An 18,840-nucleotide genomic window follows, 5' to 3' on the forward strand; every position below is an offset into this window, starting at 1 on the left:
TTTTGAGTAAAGGGATGCAAACACACCTTACCATCGGACTTGGGTTTGAGCGACTGGCTTTATGTTCGCCCACGTAAGCCCGGCAGCCCTTGTCTCTTCTTCTAATGTCCTTCTCCAGAATTTCCTTGGCCGACCTACTTTCCTCTTCCCCTGGGGATTCCAGTCCAATGTTTTCCTCGTAATGTTGTCCTCCCCCCTTCTCAGTGAATGCCCTATCCATCCCCATTTACGATCTTTAATATCCCCGTCTATTGGCTGGTGTTTGATGTGTAGTTTCTAACAACAATAGTTTTAAACCTTCACGCACTGCCCAAAACAAAACTACCCTTCTGGCTACCTACACACAGTTCTGAGAACCACTGTACTAATCATGTTTAATTAACTTCACCACTGTTGAAGCTCTAAAAAATTAATTCAAATGGGATCTAGAAATAAAAAAACAAACAAAGAAATAAAAAATAAAAAATTAAGAATTCGATCGCTATTGTAAATTAATGAACAGTTTGTAGGGCATAACGTTTTTTAGCTACATTTAGATTTTCTGTTTTTAGTTTCATTTTTTTTTTTACAAATTTAATTAAAATTGACATTTTTAAAAATTTTCTTTGCAGAATTATCGGCGTCAAAAGAAATGAGAAGGGAATTTAAAACGGACTTCCATCTCGTATCTTAGTGATTTCTGGGTTCTCGCGAGGTATGGATCCGTTGAAGGACGTGGTGGGCCGGCATGGGACGGGGGTCGAGATGACCATGTCCCTCAGCGGTCCGCCGGGCTTCTCACACCACACCACCGTCACCTCGGACAGCTTGCACCATTACATGAGCCGACAGGGGAAGCTGATACCTACAGATGACCCACGGGCTCCAAGAGCGGTGCCGATCGACCCCCGGGGTCACAAGGCGATGGGGTTGTCCAGCCATGACCTTCGTATGACCGGTCATGACCCACAGCTACAGCCGCGCGATGTGAAAAGCATGGAAGGAAACCGGGTCGGTCATAATCCGAGAGGTATGGAACCGATGCCTTCAAAAGATGCACAGAGAATGATGCCGGAACTCCATCACCACCAGATGGCGCAGCAGCATGCCATACAACGGGCAGATTCCAGGAACTACCCCGTGATGGGACAGGAGAAACGTGGAATGATCCCCGACGCCCGGACCTCCAGAGAAACTCTTCTCCTCGCTGAAGCCCGAGCCAGCCAGATGCCTTTACCGTCGCCTGGTAGATCTTCACGCCCGCATCAACAATCCCTGAACGATCCTCTCCGTGCTGTATACGATGGAATAGAAGCCGGGATGGCGACGTACGCCGCGCAGCTACCCCCGGGAGCGGCTGGACACCCACCTCACGGTAACCAAACCAAATCTATCGGATCCCAGAATATGCCAGGCCCACCCATGGTCCATACGTACCCACCGCAGAAGCCGAGACCTTCAGAAAACTTACTTCCTTCGGGGCCCAACATCCATCCTACCCAGGATCATTCGAATTATTTACCCGGAAAACAGTCTAGAGTCTATCAAGGCGAATACTCTAAAATACCACCCGAACATTATATTTCAGAAATGGGAAAGCCTTCTTCTGTTCACGATATAAAACAGGGGATGGTTCTTCACCAGAGTGAGCCTATATCTCCACAGCATAGGGATATGATGAGAGATCTAGGGTCAGATATACGGGACCCACGTTATAGTTCGTCTTTATCTAGATCTGTACAGAAACACGGTATGGAGATGTCTAGTCAACATATGAAGCAGATTGCGATCGATGCTTCACTTTCAGATGGGCGACGACACGAGGAGCATTTGAGAAAGTCTGCTTCATTTACTGGGGGAAGCTCTGCAGTTCCTCAACAACTCTACAACAAAACTCAAAGCCACGAGTCTTTGGCGGGTCTGACCAAAGTTATGTCGTACCCTTTAAGCGCAGATATGACCCCTAGGAGTGGGCAGGCCCCGTCTTCTATGGTCACGCATGCGCAACAACCCCCGGTTTTACATACATCCGCTTACCCCCCACAGCCGCAGTCTATACCCGAGAGGGGCGGGGCGTTCGGCCACGAGCATCACACCCCCGGGCAGATGCAGAAGAACACCGTCATCAGACAGAACATCCCTGGGGAGGAGGTCGCCTGGAGAGAAGGAGGGTACGCTCAGTCTGCGCCAAAACAACCCCGACCGGCGTACCACACGGAGGACATTACAACCCCAAAACCTCTACCGTCACTTGTGAGTGACCACGAGCCCAACCACCTCTCCCTACGTGATGTTGGCCCTCCCAGACTTCAAGGCTCCATCAGCACTGGTCAGCCCAGGATCATGTACGACACAGCTATCAAACCCAGCTCCTACCAAGACCAACGCGCGCAGGCGACATCCGATCGTTATCAAGTCTCTCCCAGAGAATACGGTACCTCCAGGCCGTCATCAATTGGCCGGACGCCTCAAATTCAGACATCCGTGTCTGTTATTCCTCACGATGATCGTCAGGTACACGGGCAGACGGAGAAAACAGCGGGGCAGTCAGCTTTAGACTTAACAAAACTACCCCAAGGAACTTCCAAACCTGGTGACAGCCCCTTAGATCTTACTGTAAAAACTAAGAAAAGACACAATGAAGACGAGATTCAGGAATTCACAGCAAAAAGACAAAAAACTGAAACCAGCTCTCCTCGTTCGGTTGGTCCTCAAAAAGTTAATGTTAATGCTTTGGATAATATCCACAATCCGATATGGATATCATCACCTTCTCCGAGAGGACCGGAAAGCTACGAGCACCGGCCTCTGCCGTCTCCTTCCTATACTCTGCATGCGTCGTCCTCAGCCATGAACCGACACATCAAGTACACGTACGGTCCTGACAGTCATGCTGACCATCGCGGGGTAGCCGACGGTCGACTCAGCGCTGAAACAAGGATCAGCGGAGACGGTCGCACGAGTGTCGAAAGTCGATCCAGCGCGGATGGTCGTCCGATTTCCAGTCCTCATCTTCACGGGAAGTTTAACATGGGCGGCTCCCAGGTCAAGATGGTCAGCTCGTCCATTGTTCCAGAGATGGTCAAGCACGCAGGCGGGAACAACCCCCAGATGGTTCCGCTGACCACCCAGCTTCAGAAGGTTCGAGAAGAACAAGCCTACCAGATGAAGCTTCAGCAGCGAATGGGGACGGAGACCCCATCAAACACGCACGTTGATTCGAAGCGCATGTACAAGGATACAATCAGCCCACGGAGTCTGGAGAACACCAATGAGGTCGTGGTTGTTCGTCACCCGCAACAAAACTACGACATCCCACCCTCCTCCCGCGACATACCATCACAATCCCAACAGCAGCAAGCTTTCACACATTCGTATATGAAGCAGCAGCAACAGCATCTTCAGCAGCGGATGGAATCCCACCCGCTCCATCAGCATCATCAGAAGCTCAGCGATCAACAAGAAAGTATAGAGCTGGGCTTGAAAGACTCCAGCGATCCTTTACAAGCTTCACGAGCATCCACAATGGGACAGCTCAGATCCTTCAGCGGTCAGGCGGCTTTGCTGCAGCATCACCAACAACAGATGTATCTACAGCAGCGGCAGAAAGATCAGCAATCCCAGCTGTCCCCGTTCTCCCACCCCCAGCAAAGTCAGTACACAAAGGACCAGCTTCACCAGCAGCACTCACAGCAAGCATTTTCCAAACAGCAAGCTCAGCTTTATTCACAACAGCATTACCACGGGGCCGAGTACAGCAGCAAGCACGAGGAAATGGATCGGATGTACCAGAAGCAACAACAACAGCAGCAGAGAAAACGCACGGAAGCGGAGTCGTACAAACAACCAGCCGGTGCTGCCCACAACACTCTAGCGTCCAGCCAGAAGTGGAACGCCCAGCAAAGACTCTCCATACGCCCGGGGTTCCCTCAGACGCAGCCCTTTCAGGCCGCACCTGGAGACTACCAGCCGCCTAAGCTAGTCCCAGGGTACGCGAAAAATTCTCAAAACATGATCATGGCCAGGGAGAATGACGTCATGAAATATCCATACGCGAGATCGGAACGCGGTGCGAAATCCAACGATTTCATGAAGTCTTCCCTCCCGCAGACGGCTTCTCATCTTCCTGCAGGCGGCGTCCGGGAAGAAAGCAGACGTGCGCTATCTCGACGCGGTAGCTGCCCCGGGGCGTCGAATCAACAAAACCCCGAATACACAAAACTCGCTGAAACGGCGCGGAAGGAAAGTAGTTCCAGCATGCCGGATAGAACGTCGAAGGTGGATGATTCACGCGGGTCTAGTCATAAAAAAGTTGATTCTTCCAATGCCAAGTCCGAACGAGTAAACAACGGTAATGCGGTAGACAAAAACATCGACGTCAAACTGGATGATAACTCGTCCGACGTCATTATTTTATCCCCTCAACTTCCGGCTCCACCGAAATCCGCCGAGGAAACTTCCGCCAAAGACTCTGTGATCAACCAAGCGTCCGCCAAATTCGCGCTCCCACTTTCAGTGACCATCCCTCAGTCAATTAGTCCAATGACCGCACCGCTCTCCCCTTCGGCGCTGTCCTCGTCTTCTTCAAAGACTTCAATTCCCCATAAAGCCTGGTCAAAGAAACATATGATCCTCAATGCTTTCAACCAAGATGAGTCTCTAAAAAGGATCATCAGTTCAACTAGCAGTAAACACGAAGCCGGGGGCATCTCCTCTGAGTGTAAAAGAAAAATTATAGCCAGCAGTACTTGCAGTCCGATTCCTACTTCCCCAAAAATGCCAATCCTCAGTCCCCAGGAAGACGAGGGGGAAGTAACAAATGAAGATCAAGGGGTGAGAACTCAACAAAATAACGACGACCCCCCAACGTTAGCCCCGATAAAAAAAGGCCAGGGAAAGCCGTCGCTGAATCGGACTTTATCTCAAACAAGCTCCTCAAGTTCCTCGCTCCCTACAAATAACGGCACCCCCGCTGCAGACGCCCCCGTCTTGAAAGAAGCCTACAAAAACAACAACAACAGCCATGACGTTGCCAACAACAACAGCAACTTCTGCAACAGCAGCGGGGCCGGTTCCCTGGCAAAAGATGTTCCCAACTCCAAAGAAGAAATGTCGGGAAACGCCATCGTTGTGAGGCGATGTAGCCTCGGCGCTGCTCTATCTCCAGAGCAGCAACAGCAGTCTCTCCAGCCGATGCTGGAAGACCCTTCCAAGGCGTCCACGGGGAACTTGTCTTTTCAGAGATCCACCTCCGAGGTCATCAGAAGAAACTCCCTAGCCTGCAACTGGGGGCACACAAAAAACATCCCCATAGCTAACGTGGCGCCGTTCGTCCACTCGCGCGTTGAGGATGAGAAGAAGCAGCAGAAGGTCGAGGAGCAGATCATCGCTCTCCATCAAGGCGCCACGGGATCTGCGCAAAGCATCACAGGACAACCTCTGGATTTACAACTTGATCCAAAAGAAGGGGGTCCACTTATTAAACCAGAAGATTTAGACATCAAAGCAGGCACGGATTCTCAGATTAAATCCGCTTCAGATATCCTTGCCTCTTCCAGCAAAAAAGACTTCACCGCTAAGAAGAAGAAAGTCGCGAAATTACGGGTATCGAGTCCAACCAAAATGAAAGAATTCGAGCTGCTTTCTGCGAGTATCGATTACACTGTACTAAAATCGTCTTCGGGTATTGATGATATCAAAGCGTTAGGTAAGCTAAATCACTCAAGTGTGAAGAAATCGTTAGAAAATCGAATCAAATACAAACACAAGATTGTGCGAGAGAAGAATACGATTGTAAAACCTAAAAAAGTCGTGAAGAAAAGGATTCAGTACGTGTTTGATGATGACGAAAATGAGGAGGAGAATCATTTGTTTATAGAGGACGATGACGATGAAGATTATGAGTATAACGGAGGGTCCAAGACAAACAAGGAAACGGCCAAGGCAGACGCCGAGGCTAAAGTGAGGGACAGGGAGGAGAGGGCATTACGGGTAATTTTATTTTTAAACCTGATTTTTTTTTCAACATGACCTTCTGTAATGTCATTTTAGCCTTTATTGTTTACCTTATTTCAATTTCATTTAATTTTTTGAAAATGTTTCACACATTTTCACTCAACGTTGAGATTCAGCATATGTATTTTAGCGCATTTCACGTGTATTTTAGCGAGAACAGCTGCGCGACCAATCAGAAGAGAGCAACGCCCGACAGCCCGTATCATCAGGAAACAGCCAATCGTCTTCAAAGAACCGCGATAAAAATAGCTCCGAAACCCTTAATAAAACCCGGAGCAAAGGATCCAGTAAAGGCAAACGAAATTCCGCCACAGCCAAAGGGAATTCCCGGATCTCTCGCCGGAGACTTTCCAGCACAAACCAGAGGGTAAGGCACTCCAGAACTCGCTAATTTCTTTTGGCCCCTGCCCAGGTTCCTGACAAATATTCGTCTTGGAGTTTTAATCACCAATCTTTTCACATTTTCTTGAGAGTTCCGGGGCTTTTGCGCTGGCATCTTGAGATTGGGTAATTGAACCACGCAATGCGTTGAAGAGGGAATGTTTTCTTTGTCAGAAATTGTTTGTTTCACGTAAAGTTCTTTTAAAGTCACAAAATAGATTGGGAGAGAAAAAACGAGGGATCAAAATAGCTTGAATTACAGAATTGCAAAAAAAAAAAAAAAAATTACAACAGAATATAAACCACAGCATGAAGCACTGTGACATTTGTGTGATTTAGAAAATATCTATCCTACTGGTTAGCTATCTACTATACACTTGCTAATCCGGATGTTTTGAGTTCGAAACCAGAGTTCAAGATCGTATGAATCCCTCAGCCGAAATACCCCTCACTTCAGAACAGTGTTTCTTTCTGACTTTTTTTTTCTCCGGGGGGTGGGGAGGAGGGGAGGGGAGAGGCGGCTGATGTGCTTTGTGGGACGCTGCCCTCCCCTTCTCCCCCCTCCCCCCAAAGAAATGCCTGAAAGAAACACTGCAGCACCAAATCAGGTGGTGCGGTGCCCGGGGGTGGGGGGGGGGCAGCAAAAAAATGATTTAGTTGGTAACATGATTGAGAAAAATAATCAATTCTTCATCCTGTACCGGGTTTCTTGTCTGATAAGCGTAGTTTGAACCGATAATGACTGTAACAATACGAGATAGAGCTCTCTAGATAGTGTTAACCCTTTGTAGCCTAACAGGTTCTGTCTCACCCACATTCGATTCCTTCTGTCCTCTCTGTACCTGTTGTTACAGACACCATCTTATACAATATGACAGCTGTTTATTTCTTTTCCCTCCATAGGCCCAGGAGCTGAAACACAATGCTCTAGTCCAGAGGCGTAACACAGGTAGGTGATGGTGTGGGGTTACAGAGGATGTTAGATTTTTATAGATACGCTTTGTTACTTAAACTGTCGCTATTATTTCAATGTTGTGATCTCTTTCTTTCGGTGTTTGTGTGTGTGTATAAATATATATGTATACCGAAATACATAACGATATTTATGTAATATATATATATATATATATATATATATATATATATATATATATATATATATATATTATATATTATATATATAAAATATGTAATATATATAGATATATAATATGTAATATATATATGTAATTATAAATATTTTTAGATATATATATAAGCACACACACACACATATATATATATATATATATATATATATATATATATATATATATATATATATATATATATATATATATATATATATATATATAATAAACATCATAATTGGGCAATCGCCTAAGAGCTATAGCAAACAGACTTTCTTTACATCAACTTTCACTTCTCAGATTTCCTTATACATCTGTCAGTAAGAAACAGAAGTTATTACCTAAATCCAGTTCATTTTACCTTTCTGAATAGTGTCAAATAAAACAGCACACAAGCAAAATGTCCTGACCCTACAAAAGCGAGGGCAGTTTTGTAATGCAAAAATTGATTTTCTAAACCATGACAACAATAGGGCGGGGTGCCTGGTCGTGACTCACCTGAGAAGAAAAGAATTTTTCTAGTGTAGTAAAAAAAAATTAAAACCACAAGAATTCGCTCTACTTTATTTAAAAGCTTTTAGCAACCCACCTGTGCCCATTGTCGTATGCTGAGCTTAACATCAACTGCCCCCACCCCCTTAACCTTTTCCCCGCTAAATAGGTTTTTAATCCTAATCCAACTATCTCCACACTCACTAACATCTGTCGCATTCTCAACTGGGAAATTGAGGGGGGGGGTATAAAAATACATCATCCCTTTTTCCATTTTACAGACGAAAAAAAATTCCTCTCTCCGAAATAATTTAATGGGTTTACGAAAAAAAAATGGTGTATGGGAATTCGGGAAGATTAGCCACTCATCTCAAAAATATCTCTCACCGTTCATAAACATCTACGCTTGTTCTCTTGAGCCGGAGTTTGAACATTTTTAAATGTTCAAGGTGGAACAGCTGTTGTTGAATGGTAACAAAGAAAACGCTAACTGGGAGTTTTGTGTAAGATGCGAATTATTCCTTGCTAACTTGAAGCGTGGTAGCGACACCTTGAAATGTTTTGTCGATGGAATTTATTTTTTTATTGGTAAAGCAGTAATGGAGTCTTTAGGAACAAGAGAGATGAAGTAAAAAGAGATTAAATATATGCGTTTATTCTTATAAAAATTGTAAGCTTTTACTTTGGTTAACTTTTCTTTTGGATAACTTTTCCTTTAGATAACTTTTCCTTTAGATAACTTTTCCTTTGGATAACTTTTCTTTTAGATAACTTTTCCTTTGTGGTACTTTTCCTTTGTGGAACTATTTCTTTAGATATTTTTTCCTTTAGATAACTTTCCCTTTGGATAACTTTTCCTTTGTAGAACTTTTCCTTTGGATAACTTTTCCTTTAAATAATTTTCACTCTTATCGTATCTTTGTATTCTGTGGTTCGGCGTGGTCAGGAAGTAGAGACACGACTGCTGATTCGAAAGTCTCGAGTTCAGATCCCAGACTTAAGACTGTAAGTCTTCCTCGAGACCACCAAAGCTCACATGGGTACCTGCATCTCCTTAAAGAAAGTAAATACGGCTGGGCATAAAAACTGACCACGCTATTCCTTCATGTACTGTAAAAAAACATTTTTTTTAAATTGTTTAAACATTTCCTTGGTATTATATTTCAACAGAAAAAAAAATACAAATCCAGTTACCCCCTTATGATAGATATATTTTGGGAGGTCAATATACAGTGTCATTTTGACTTGGAGGCAAATATTTTTTAAAAAACCCATCAAATTTCGAAACAATTTTGTTTTTAAAAAATCTTCACTAATAACTTGTAACTACAGTGCTGAAAATAATTACAGTTATGTTTCTGCTTTAGACATTCTATTATTGTCAAGAAAATATTTTTTTGGGACGTCAAAATAAATGCGTGTAGAAATATAAATAATGATTTTATTTTTCTACACTGATAGGCGGGGGTTATTTTCCCAGCGTTATGTGATCTATTCTTATTTGTTTTTTCTTTAGTGTTCAGCAGGGGTCTCCAAACTTTTCAGTCCGCGGGCCGCATTAACTTTCAAATTTCAGCTCGGGGGCCAGTTTCTTCCATGCATGTCTATGATTTTTCTGGGCAAAGTTCCTCAGACATCACCAACAAACGATTTTTCCTTGGACAAAAAGATCTCCGCGGGCCGGACGAGAGGACCTCGCGGGCCGCATTCGGCCCGCGGGCCGTTGTTTGGAGACCCCTGGTGTTCAGGATGATAAACTAATTACATCTATAGCATGCCGTCTCCAGTATCTATAAACTATTTTTTTCGCTCGTATCCAGTTCCTTGGTTCGCGTGCTAAACCTGTTGTTTCTCGCTCTATTATTTATTAAGACGTAAGGTATTCATATTTCATTCTAAGATTACTATAATAATAGCGCAACTGATTTACGGTAAAGCGTATAAAATTACAGCGGCGGAGCGGGCTAGGGAGGTATATTTAATATTTTAAACAAGAAAAAAAAATTGATTTATGACACTAAACGGGTTAATAGAATATTATGGGGTGACTAATTTGAGAAATTTATGGCACGTTTCTCCGTTTCAGCAATCATTAGATTAAAGCAGTAACGTTATCCTTTTTTAAAGAAGAGAAAAATACTTTTTTAAAAATGCTTTAGCATATTTTTGTGGGAAAAAAATATTTTCAAGATAAAATCTTGGAAGGGAAAAAAAGAAAAGTTCAACAGAACTTATTTTAATCTTGTTAGAGTTGTGAAATATTAACATGATTTTTAAGAAAATATTTAAAAAAAAACCTTGCTTGTTTTTCAAGCATTGCTAAACTTCAGTAGAGATGCACCTAGAACTTGTGAGATTATTTTTAAAGTTTTTTTTTTTTAAAACAATGACAGTGGAGTTAAAATCTCATCCCGACTATGTCTGTCTTTTGGAATACACATACCGTACTGAATTTGTTTCATATTAAACAAATTATACTCAAGTACATACTATACTGTTTTTTTTTAAAACTTACGTACATACTCTACAGAAGTTGTATAAATGAAGGAAGTAGACTTGATGTATGAAAATTTGACGCTTTGAGCTGTTGGGAAAAATGTAATTAAATGACTTCAATGAAGAAATGGTTTTTATAGTGGATTGCCCTAATCAAAAATAGTTTATACTTCGACAGTTGAAAGCTTGACATTTAGATTTGAGAGTTGTTGAACTCGGGGACACTTGACTTACATTAACGCACTAATTGAACGATACTTCACTTGATTTTACACTCTTTACTTTAGAATCGTGCAGACGTGTGGAGTCTTGAAAATAATTTACATTCTCCGATTCGGTTTTATTTATTTAAAAAATAAATAAATGAAAAACCCAAACAAATCTTACTTCAGCTCAAGGAAATTGTTTTTGGTCAAATCGACCTGAACTAATATGACAAAACATTTTTCATAATAACACTGTATCGATTTGCTTGGAAACTTAATCTTTCCATTAGGAACCAGAAATAGCCCGCGACTCGATTCGACATTTGCAATATCCATTACTGTCTGGGGCGGCGGGAGACTTGCTTGCAATAGGAGTCATGACTGGTGGGGGTTTAGTCACCACTCCGGTGCTACCCTGGGGGTTTGGAAATGTTCAGATCACCATTATTGTTAACAGCACTTTTAAATTGAAATAGAATCTTATTTTGTTTTTACTAAGTGGTATTTCTTTAGTGTAGTTGTAGTTTTTTATATAAATATTTAAAAAATCCTTTACAGTGTGTAATTTCATTCCATCGATTTATAAAAAAACAAAAACATGTTGAGTTTTTTTAAATGACCACAAGTGCAGGTTTAGCTTAATACTTCCGTTTTGCAAATAGTTTTTTTTTGTAGTTGTGCTTGTTTAGCGGTTTTATATGGTACTTAAGCGATTGGATGTGAATGATGGGTAAAAAATAATGATGTGATTTCTGAGAAAAATAGATTGCATGCTACAACAACATTCATACGAAGAAAATGTTGCTATACTAATAAAGGACAGACACACTATCAAGCGTCTTATATTAGAATATATATAAATATACATATATATAGATGTATATGTATAAAATCAATGTTGGTGGTGGAAATCTACTGATATACAAATTCGAATGCCTCTTCTACTTCATTAAAACCATAAAAAAAAATGAAAATGTACTTCGGTCGTGTTTCTGGTTCTTACATCAGTAAGAACCAAAATCTTCCTGCCTGATGGAACCTTGTCACGCCACACGGACCTCGTTAGCCCCAGACTAGCAAACAAGAAAGAAAAAAAGAACAAAGAACCGTAGCCTGCTGGGAAAGGCCAATTAACGACGTGTCTCACTACTGTCTCTATTAGACCAAATTTGGTTTTGACAAGGGAGAAAAAAAAATCGAAATAGTTTTAGTCTATTTCCGGTTCGGTTTTTAAGTCTTCATTTCTTTGTGGGTGAAATCTCGAGTTATTCGGGTTCAAAGAGTTATTATTGAATCTAGGTTGTGGTAAAGGAATCATGTAGTTAGTTTTCTTATAGTATTTTAGTCTCCACACACCACATCTACACTCTTCACTACCTTCAAGTATTTCCATTACCTGCTTGATTTAAATAAATAGAATCTATGTGTACATGAAACTATTTTGTAAAATGTATTGATTAGGTTTTATATAATAAATACCGTATTCAACTATTGGGGGGGTCGTTTGCTTGCTATATGTTGTTAGGCTAAGCTAGCTTTCTTTTAGATTTATTAAGTATCCTTGTATGAATATTTTTATTTACTTTTATTAGAAGGTTCTGTAACTATTTTAAATATCTATTTTCCCCAAGCCTAAAAAAAATACTCGGAGAATTTCTGTTTTCACCATAACATACTCAGCGATTCTCTGATTTCACCATAAAGTATTCAGAGAATTTCTGTCTTCACCATAAAATACTCATATAATCTTAGTTTTCACCATAACACTCAGAAAATCTTAGTTTTCACCATAACATACTCAGAAAATCTTAGTTTTCATCATAACATACTCAGAATATCTGATTTCACCATAAAGTAAGCAGAGAATCTTAGTTTTCACGTAGCCACATATAGAAATATAGTACTCATTTAACAACCTTCCTTAACGTCCATCTTGTGTTTATATTTTTTCTAAAGCAATTTCCGCTTCCTGATGATTCAATTAAAGTGGGCGTCGTAGCACCCCCCCCCCCCCCCCTCATCCTCTTCTAATCAAAAAGAGAGAGAGAAAAAGCTGCTCTTTACCTGAATTAATCAAATTATAAGTTTTATAGATTTCACTTTGAAGTCGTGTTTTACGAAACTTCTTAACTATTTTCCCTTGATGAATAAAAAGAAAATTATTAAAAGACAGACCCAATTTCAATATTTTTCTTTAAAAAAATATAAAGAAACAAAACAGTGAAAACTATAGTTTTTATGTTTTACAGCTCCAAAACTATCTTTAATTGCTTTCTTTGATGTTACTCGGCTTCTGAAGATTCGTAATTAAATTAAATGTTTCTTAACTACATTAATGACCATCATGTGTCTTATAATTTAAATCGTAACGTCTTTGAATTGTTTCCGGTTATTTTTCTTTTAAATACCTTTTTAGATATTTTTCAATCTTAACTAAACTTTATGTTGAGTCAGAAAAAAATGCTAAAATTAGTTAGGCAGGAACATTTTTTAAAAACTATAGATTTCTTATAATGGTAGTGCCATTATTAAACAAATATTTAAATATTCGAAAAAAAATGTGCAAGTATTTAAAGTTCTACAAACAAAGATACACCATAATCTTGCCATTGTTTTTTCAATAAACTATACCACACGCCTATATTGCTGGGAAAAAAAACACATCCTTGTTTAACTCCTGTCTGAATTATAAATGGTTGAACTCAAACGAAATTTACAGGTAGTTAAACCTGTTTAAAAGGCTTCAGTGAAGCTTGCCATTAGTTTTCAATACACCTGCAATATTTTTTTTCCATTAGAAAACAGACCCGATTTAACTTTCTAGAAATGTTTTAATGCAACCTTAACATTTCAACTTCCGTTTTGCTCAGGAGCTGTTATTTTGTGTGTTCTCTTATCCATTCTCTTCGTGTTTTTCCTGATGTGAGTAATCTAAAACAAACGCGATATTTTAAACTGTAAATAGAACAAAGTCGTGTATGTTTCTCTTGTTCCTTTTTTACAAGCTTTTATTTAACTCACTTCCTCGTCAGTCGTCAGTCGTCAGTCTAGACAGAAACGCAGGAGTGAAAATTCGGACAGTTCTACTTGACCGATACGATTCACAGTTGGCACGTGGGTCAAGACATGAAGACAATGCAATCTGAAACTAAATTTGACTTAATTGGATGCCTAATTAATTTTTTATGAATTAATAAAAATTTGGACCGAATTAGTAGGCATGTCTTGCCAACCACACCACACGCGTCATCACCTTCAATAGCTTCAATGGCTGCGTTCAAAAACCATTGCGCGCCTACTGAACGTGATGTTCAGTAGGCGCGCAATGGTTTTTAGTCATGTAACTCTATTGTAAATAAAACATGTAAAGTACTGAAAAAAAATTCATAAAAAACGTTTTAATAACAAGCTTTTATGTAATAATGCACTAAAAAGTAGAAAATAAATTATAGACTACTATTTAAATAACTATAAAGAAAAGCGTGGGTGTCTTCCTTAACATTAGTAAAGGTATCCAATAGATACTAAAGTGACCCACGCTTTTCTTTATAGTTATTTAAATAGTAGTCTATAATTTATTCCAATTCTTTTTACACCATTTAAAAAGATTGTAACTTTGTCCGTTACATTAATACCAGAAACATTTAAACAGCAACTATTAATGGCATTTAATACACGTCTAAACTGGCAACAGACATCCACTTTCTGATACTTACACGAACCAAACTGGGCCAAAAACGAATATTCTAAGGTGGGTGTATTGCAGGGCTATTTGATACCCGGCATTACCTTTCCTGCTTTTATAAGCCGCCTATTGTATGAGGGTTGCACGCTCGCGATTAGGTTGAGCCTTTAATAGGTGGTATCAAATAGAGGCTAGAGTTGTGATTGGTGATATCAAATAGAGGCTAGAGTTGTGATTGGTGATATCAAATGCAGGCTAGAGTTTGATATGTGATATCAAATAGAGGCTAGAGTTGTGATTGGTGATATCAAATAGAGGCTAGAGTTGTGATTGGTGATATCAAATGCAGGCTAGAGTTTGATATGTGATATCAAATAGAAGCTAGATTTTGATTGGTGATATCAAATAGAGGCTACAGTTTGATTGGTGATATCAAATAGAGGCTAGAGTTGTGATTGGTGATATCAAATAGAGGCTAGAGTTTGATTGGTGATATCAAATAGAGGCTACAGTTTTGATTAGTAATATCAAATAGAGGCTGTAGTTTGACTGGTGATATCAAATAGAGGCTGTAGTTTGACTGGTGATATCAAATAGAATCTAGAGTTTTGATTGGTGGTATCTTAAGTTCGGAGGTCGGCATGGTCGGGTCGGTGAAGCTCATGGTTCGAATCCAGCCTTGTAGTGTGTTCTAGTTTGGACAAAGGCTATGGAAGCAAATCTAAAAAGAAGAAAAACTGTCTGAATCGGAGTCAACGGCCTGTATGACGCATAAAATGTTGACACGTAATACTTAATTGTGTTGGATGGAATCCCTTCCAACACTAGAATTAAGAATGAATAAGATGAGGCTAGAATTTTGATTGCTGGTATGAATAGATACTAAAGCCGGAATTGTGGGCGTGGATTTCCATGTCTTCCCTTCTAAGGATGTTTTTTTTTTTTTTTTTTTTTTTTTGTACACGTGCTGGGATCATAAACGTTTCGCCAATTTGCCTCGGCGCGGGGGACTTGACAAACGTCAACTCGACGTGCGCTTGGTGATGTGACGCAATCTTTCAAATCTACAACCCTCGGCTTTCGTGACTCCGGCTTAACTTTTTGTAAAATGTCACGGGAAAGATGTCAGGTCACCGTGACCTGGTTTGTCCGCTGACCTGATTCTGGATAGTGGATGGCACAGAACTCAGTTAATTGATGGAAGGAGAAAAAAAAACAACAAAGGTATTAATGAAATATCAACAGCAACACGCACTCGCTAACAAATGTAATGCTCGAATGTCCAGCGGTTCTAAAAACATGACTCAGTGAGCCCACACACGGAAATATTTTATTTTTTATTTTTTTATTTATTTAATTTTTTTTTTAACTTTCCAGAGCACAGGTGAACATTTACTTTAAAAAGATTAACAGAAATAGAAATTTTAAATTTTTTATTTATGTGAGAATTAAGTTAACTCCCCTTAAGCAAGTAGACATAAGAGTGCTTGCCAAAATTCAATTACCGGCCCTTAGTTTAGTGCAACGATATATATCCCAAACAGAAAAATAAATTGTTTCGTGAATTTAATATTTCAAATTATCCTTCTATGTAGTGCAGAGGAACTTCAAAAGAAATTTAATATTTAGAAATATTATTCTGTATTAATTATATTTATTTTTCCCCGTTGCAAAATTAATTTTTTTTTAATAGGAACATGCGACACTATTTTGCCTATCATTTAACCTTCCACGACCTCTTCATCAACCTGACTACTTGGACGTCCGTGAATATTAATCCCATCATTAAATTTAATACATATCTCCGTCTGTAATTCCTTTTTCCTTATCAATTATTCACTACCTAGTTTAACGTAGTAAATGGGTTTCTAATTCTATTATTTGACCTGAAGGGAATCTTGTATCTTACATTTCTAATCAAGTCTGAACTGTGCATATCTGTCTGTGAGGATAATGAAGCTACATTGTATGCTGTGGTTGTGTTTATAAATAGATCTGGGTTTTTTTTATGATTCATTTTCAGCTCAAATAAACCGGGAGTGATCTCCCCTAAACTTTCTCGAATATTCTAATATAACACTACGTGGGATGTCAACTCGGAATATAGACATGATTTTTGTTTACTTAAACTTTTAAAAATAGAATAAAATCTAGTAGAAAAAAATATTATTAGTACTTTATAAATTTACATGCGATTTTTTGAGAAATCGGAAATAGCGTAAATTAGTACTTCCGATCAACGGAAATTACTCAAAATTTGACATGTGAAATTTCATTTATCTATCTTAATTAGTACTCAAGTTATAGGCTTTTGAAAAATTCAAAGTAGAAAAAGTACCACTTCCGGTTATCGGAAATCGCTCAAAAGTTGATACGGATCTACGATTTTGATATAATACTTATATATGAAATTTCATCAACCTAGCTGTAACGGTACTCAAGTTATCGTGTTTACACACGGTCACACACACGGTCACACACACGGACAGAAGTGGATAATACAGTTTTTCCAACTCCATTACGCATAAAACGCCAAAATTTTTATATATCTGTGTTTATAATTTTTGCCCGATTAAAATAAGTATTCTATATCCCGGATGTGATGAAGGACTGAGGAGTAAAACGGTGAAAACTGTCCAAATTTAATGTGATTTTTGTGCACGATTACAAGACTTTCTCTATACTTCGTATATACGAGAAAGTAAAAATAATTACATGGCATATATATATATATATAAATTTATATATATATATAAATTTATATATATATATGTGTGTGTGTATTATATATGTGTGCATTTATGTATATATATATATATATATTTATATATATTTATAGATGTATATATGTATATGGTGTTTTTTATTATAAGCATCAAAAGCGACACCAACGTGTCATCGCAAATTTACTTATCATGAAAAAGTTGGGCTCCCATGGGTTGGAATTTCTATCCCCCCCCCTTCCCTTCCCTGTTCCATCCACTAACACACCCCCACCGGCTGCATTAAGCGACGTGGAACTAACAGGCAGCCAGACCGTCTGCAGCAGACGTTAAGCAGACGGCTAATGAAGCTCAGATGCAACCAGCAATTACCAGGTGTCACGACCTGCACTTGCCGTAGACATCAGATACGCGTTCGATGTCGGCCATGATGGTTTCCATACATAATTATACAAAGGTTCTCAAAAAAAAATTTGTTGCTGCCCTATACTCCACAGGGAGTGACAAGAATTAAGTAAATAAAGTCTAAAATAAAAAGCTCTATCATCAACACTGCTAAAGTATGAAAACTTATAATTCTACTTAAAATTTAAAGTGTATATTATTCTAATTTTTTAAAGCAATACTTGTGAAAAAAAAACGTTTTAATTTGGTCATTTCCAATAATCCACATCGCAAAGTTTTGGTTTTCAACGGGTTGGGATGGGACAGACTTAAAATTTATTTTATTAAATTTCTAGAAACATGTAGTTGTGTGTTTTATTAAGTTCTTTATACACTAGACGACCAGTTTCCCCGTTGGAAAACGGGTTGCAGTACACTAACTCCAAACCTCTGGGAGGGGAGGGGAGGTGAGCTTGAGCGAGGTTAGGATGGGGAGCTACGCTTTTATTTGTATGTTTTTATATTTAGTTACACCTTGTACAATATAACCGTCTTCAAATAAAATTTGGTTATCGCGTTCATTTTTATAAATCATTTGTTCTTCATCCACAACTCATCGATTTTCATAAGTTTTTTGTTTCTTTTTTTTCAAATGTACTCTTTCGAATCATGTTTCTTTTTTTTTTTTGGGGGGGGGGGGGGGGGGGGGTATAAAAAGTGTAGTGTCTTTTGATTATATAATACTCAAAACCCCAAATGAGATTAAGTAGTATAGTGAAATAAATTTGGTTACATTTTAACACAGAAAATTACCAAAACAACAAATCAAAACAACAAAACAAAAACAACAAAGCACACACACACACACACATAGTAAACAACACACACACACAAAATGCCAGAACTGTTCGTGTCTGGAGCTATCACGTTTCATGTCCTGAATTCGCGGTCTATTTTTCCCCCGTCCCCCCCCCCGTCCACCTACCTCGCATTACTCAATCGTCCTTGACCTTTATCCGTCTTGCGGCCCGACACACTGCCCCCCCCCCCCCCCCCCAGACTAGAAATGCACGCAGGAACAGAAGGTGGCGGGAAGGGAAGAGGGGGGGGATGGAGGAGAGAATTGGAAGGGACGGAAAATTCGATTTATCCCCCCCCCCCTTTCTCGTTCCTGGATGCCAATTGTTTTCGAGATTTCCCTGATGGAAGAACGCGGCAGAAGATGGGAAGGGGTGGGGGTCTGTAGGGAGAGAAGAACAATTGAAAAATAAAAATAAAAACTGTTGGTGTTTAATCACGTGGTAAGGGTGAGGAGGTGGTTGGAGGTCCCAACCGTAATGCCAGACAAC

General features: G+C 39.6%; 1 protein-coding gene across 1 annotated transcript in view; it reads left to right on the forward strand.

Moving 5' to 3' along the window:
* Positions 1-18,840, forward strand: part of LOC131957416 (uncharacterized) — a 110,880-nt gene that overhangs the window by 44,161 nt on the left and 47,879 nt on the right. Inside the window, exons 2-4 of the mRNA XM_059322214.1 lie at positions 612-5,970; positions 6,146-6,361; positions 7,279-7,324. Coding sequence (XP_059178197.1) covers positions 697-5,970; positions 6,146-6,361; positions 7,279-7,324 — 5,536 coding nt within the window. The 5' untranslated portion in view covers positions 612-696. The remainder of the gene's footprint in view (positions 1-611; positions 5,971-6,145; positions 6,362-7,278; positions 7,325-18,840) is intronic.

The sequence above is a fragment of the Physella acuta genome, unplaced genomic scaffold (assembly GCF_028476545.2).
Source record: "Physella acuta isolate Inbredline_101_S28 unplaced genomic scaffold, ASM2847654v3 ptg001238l, whole genome shotgun sequence".
NCBI lineage: Eukaryota > Metazoa > Mollusca > Gastropoda > Physidae > Physella > Physella acuta.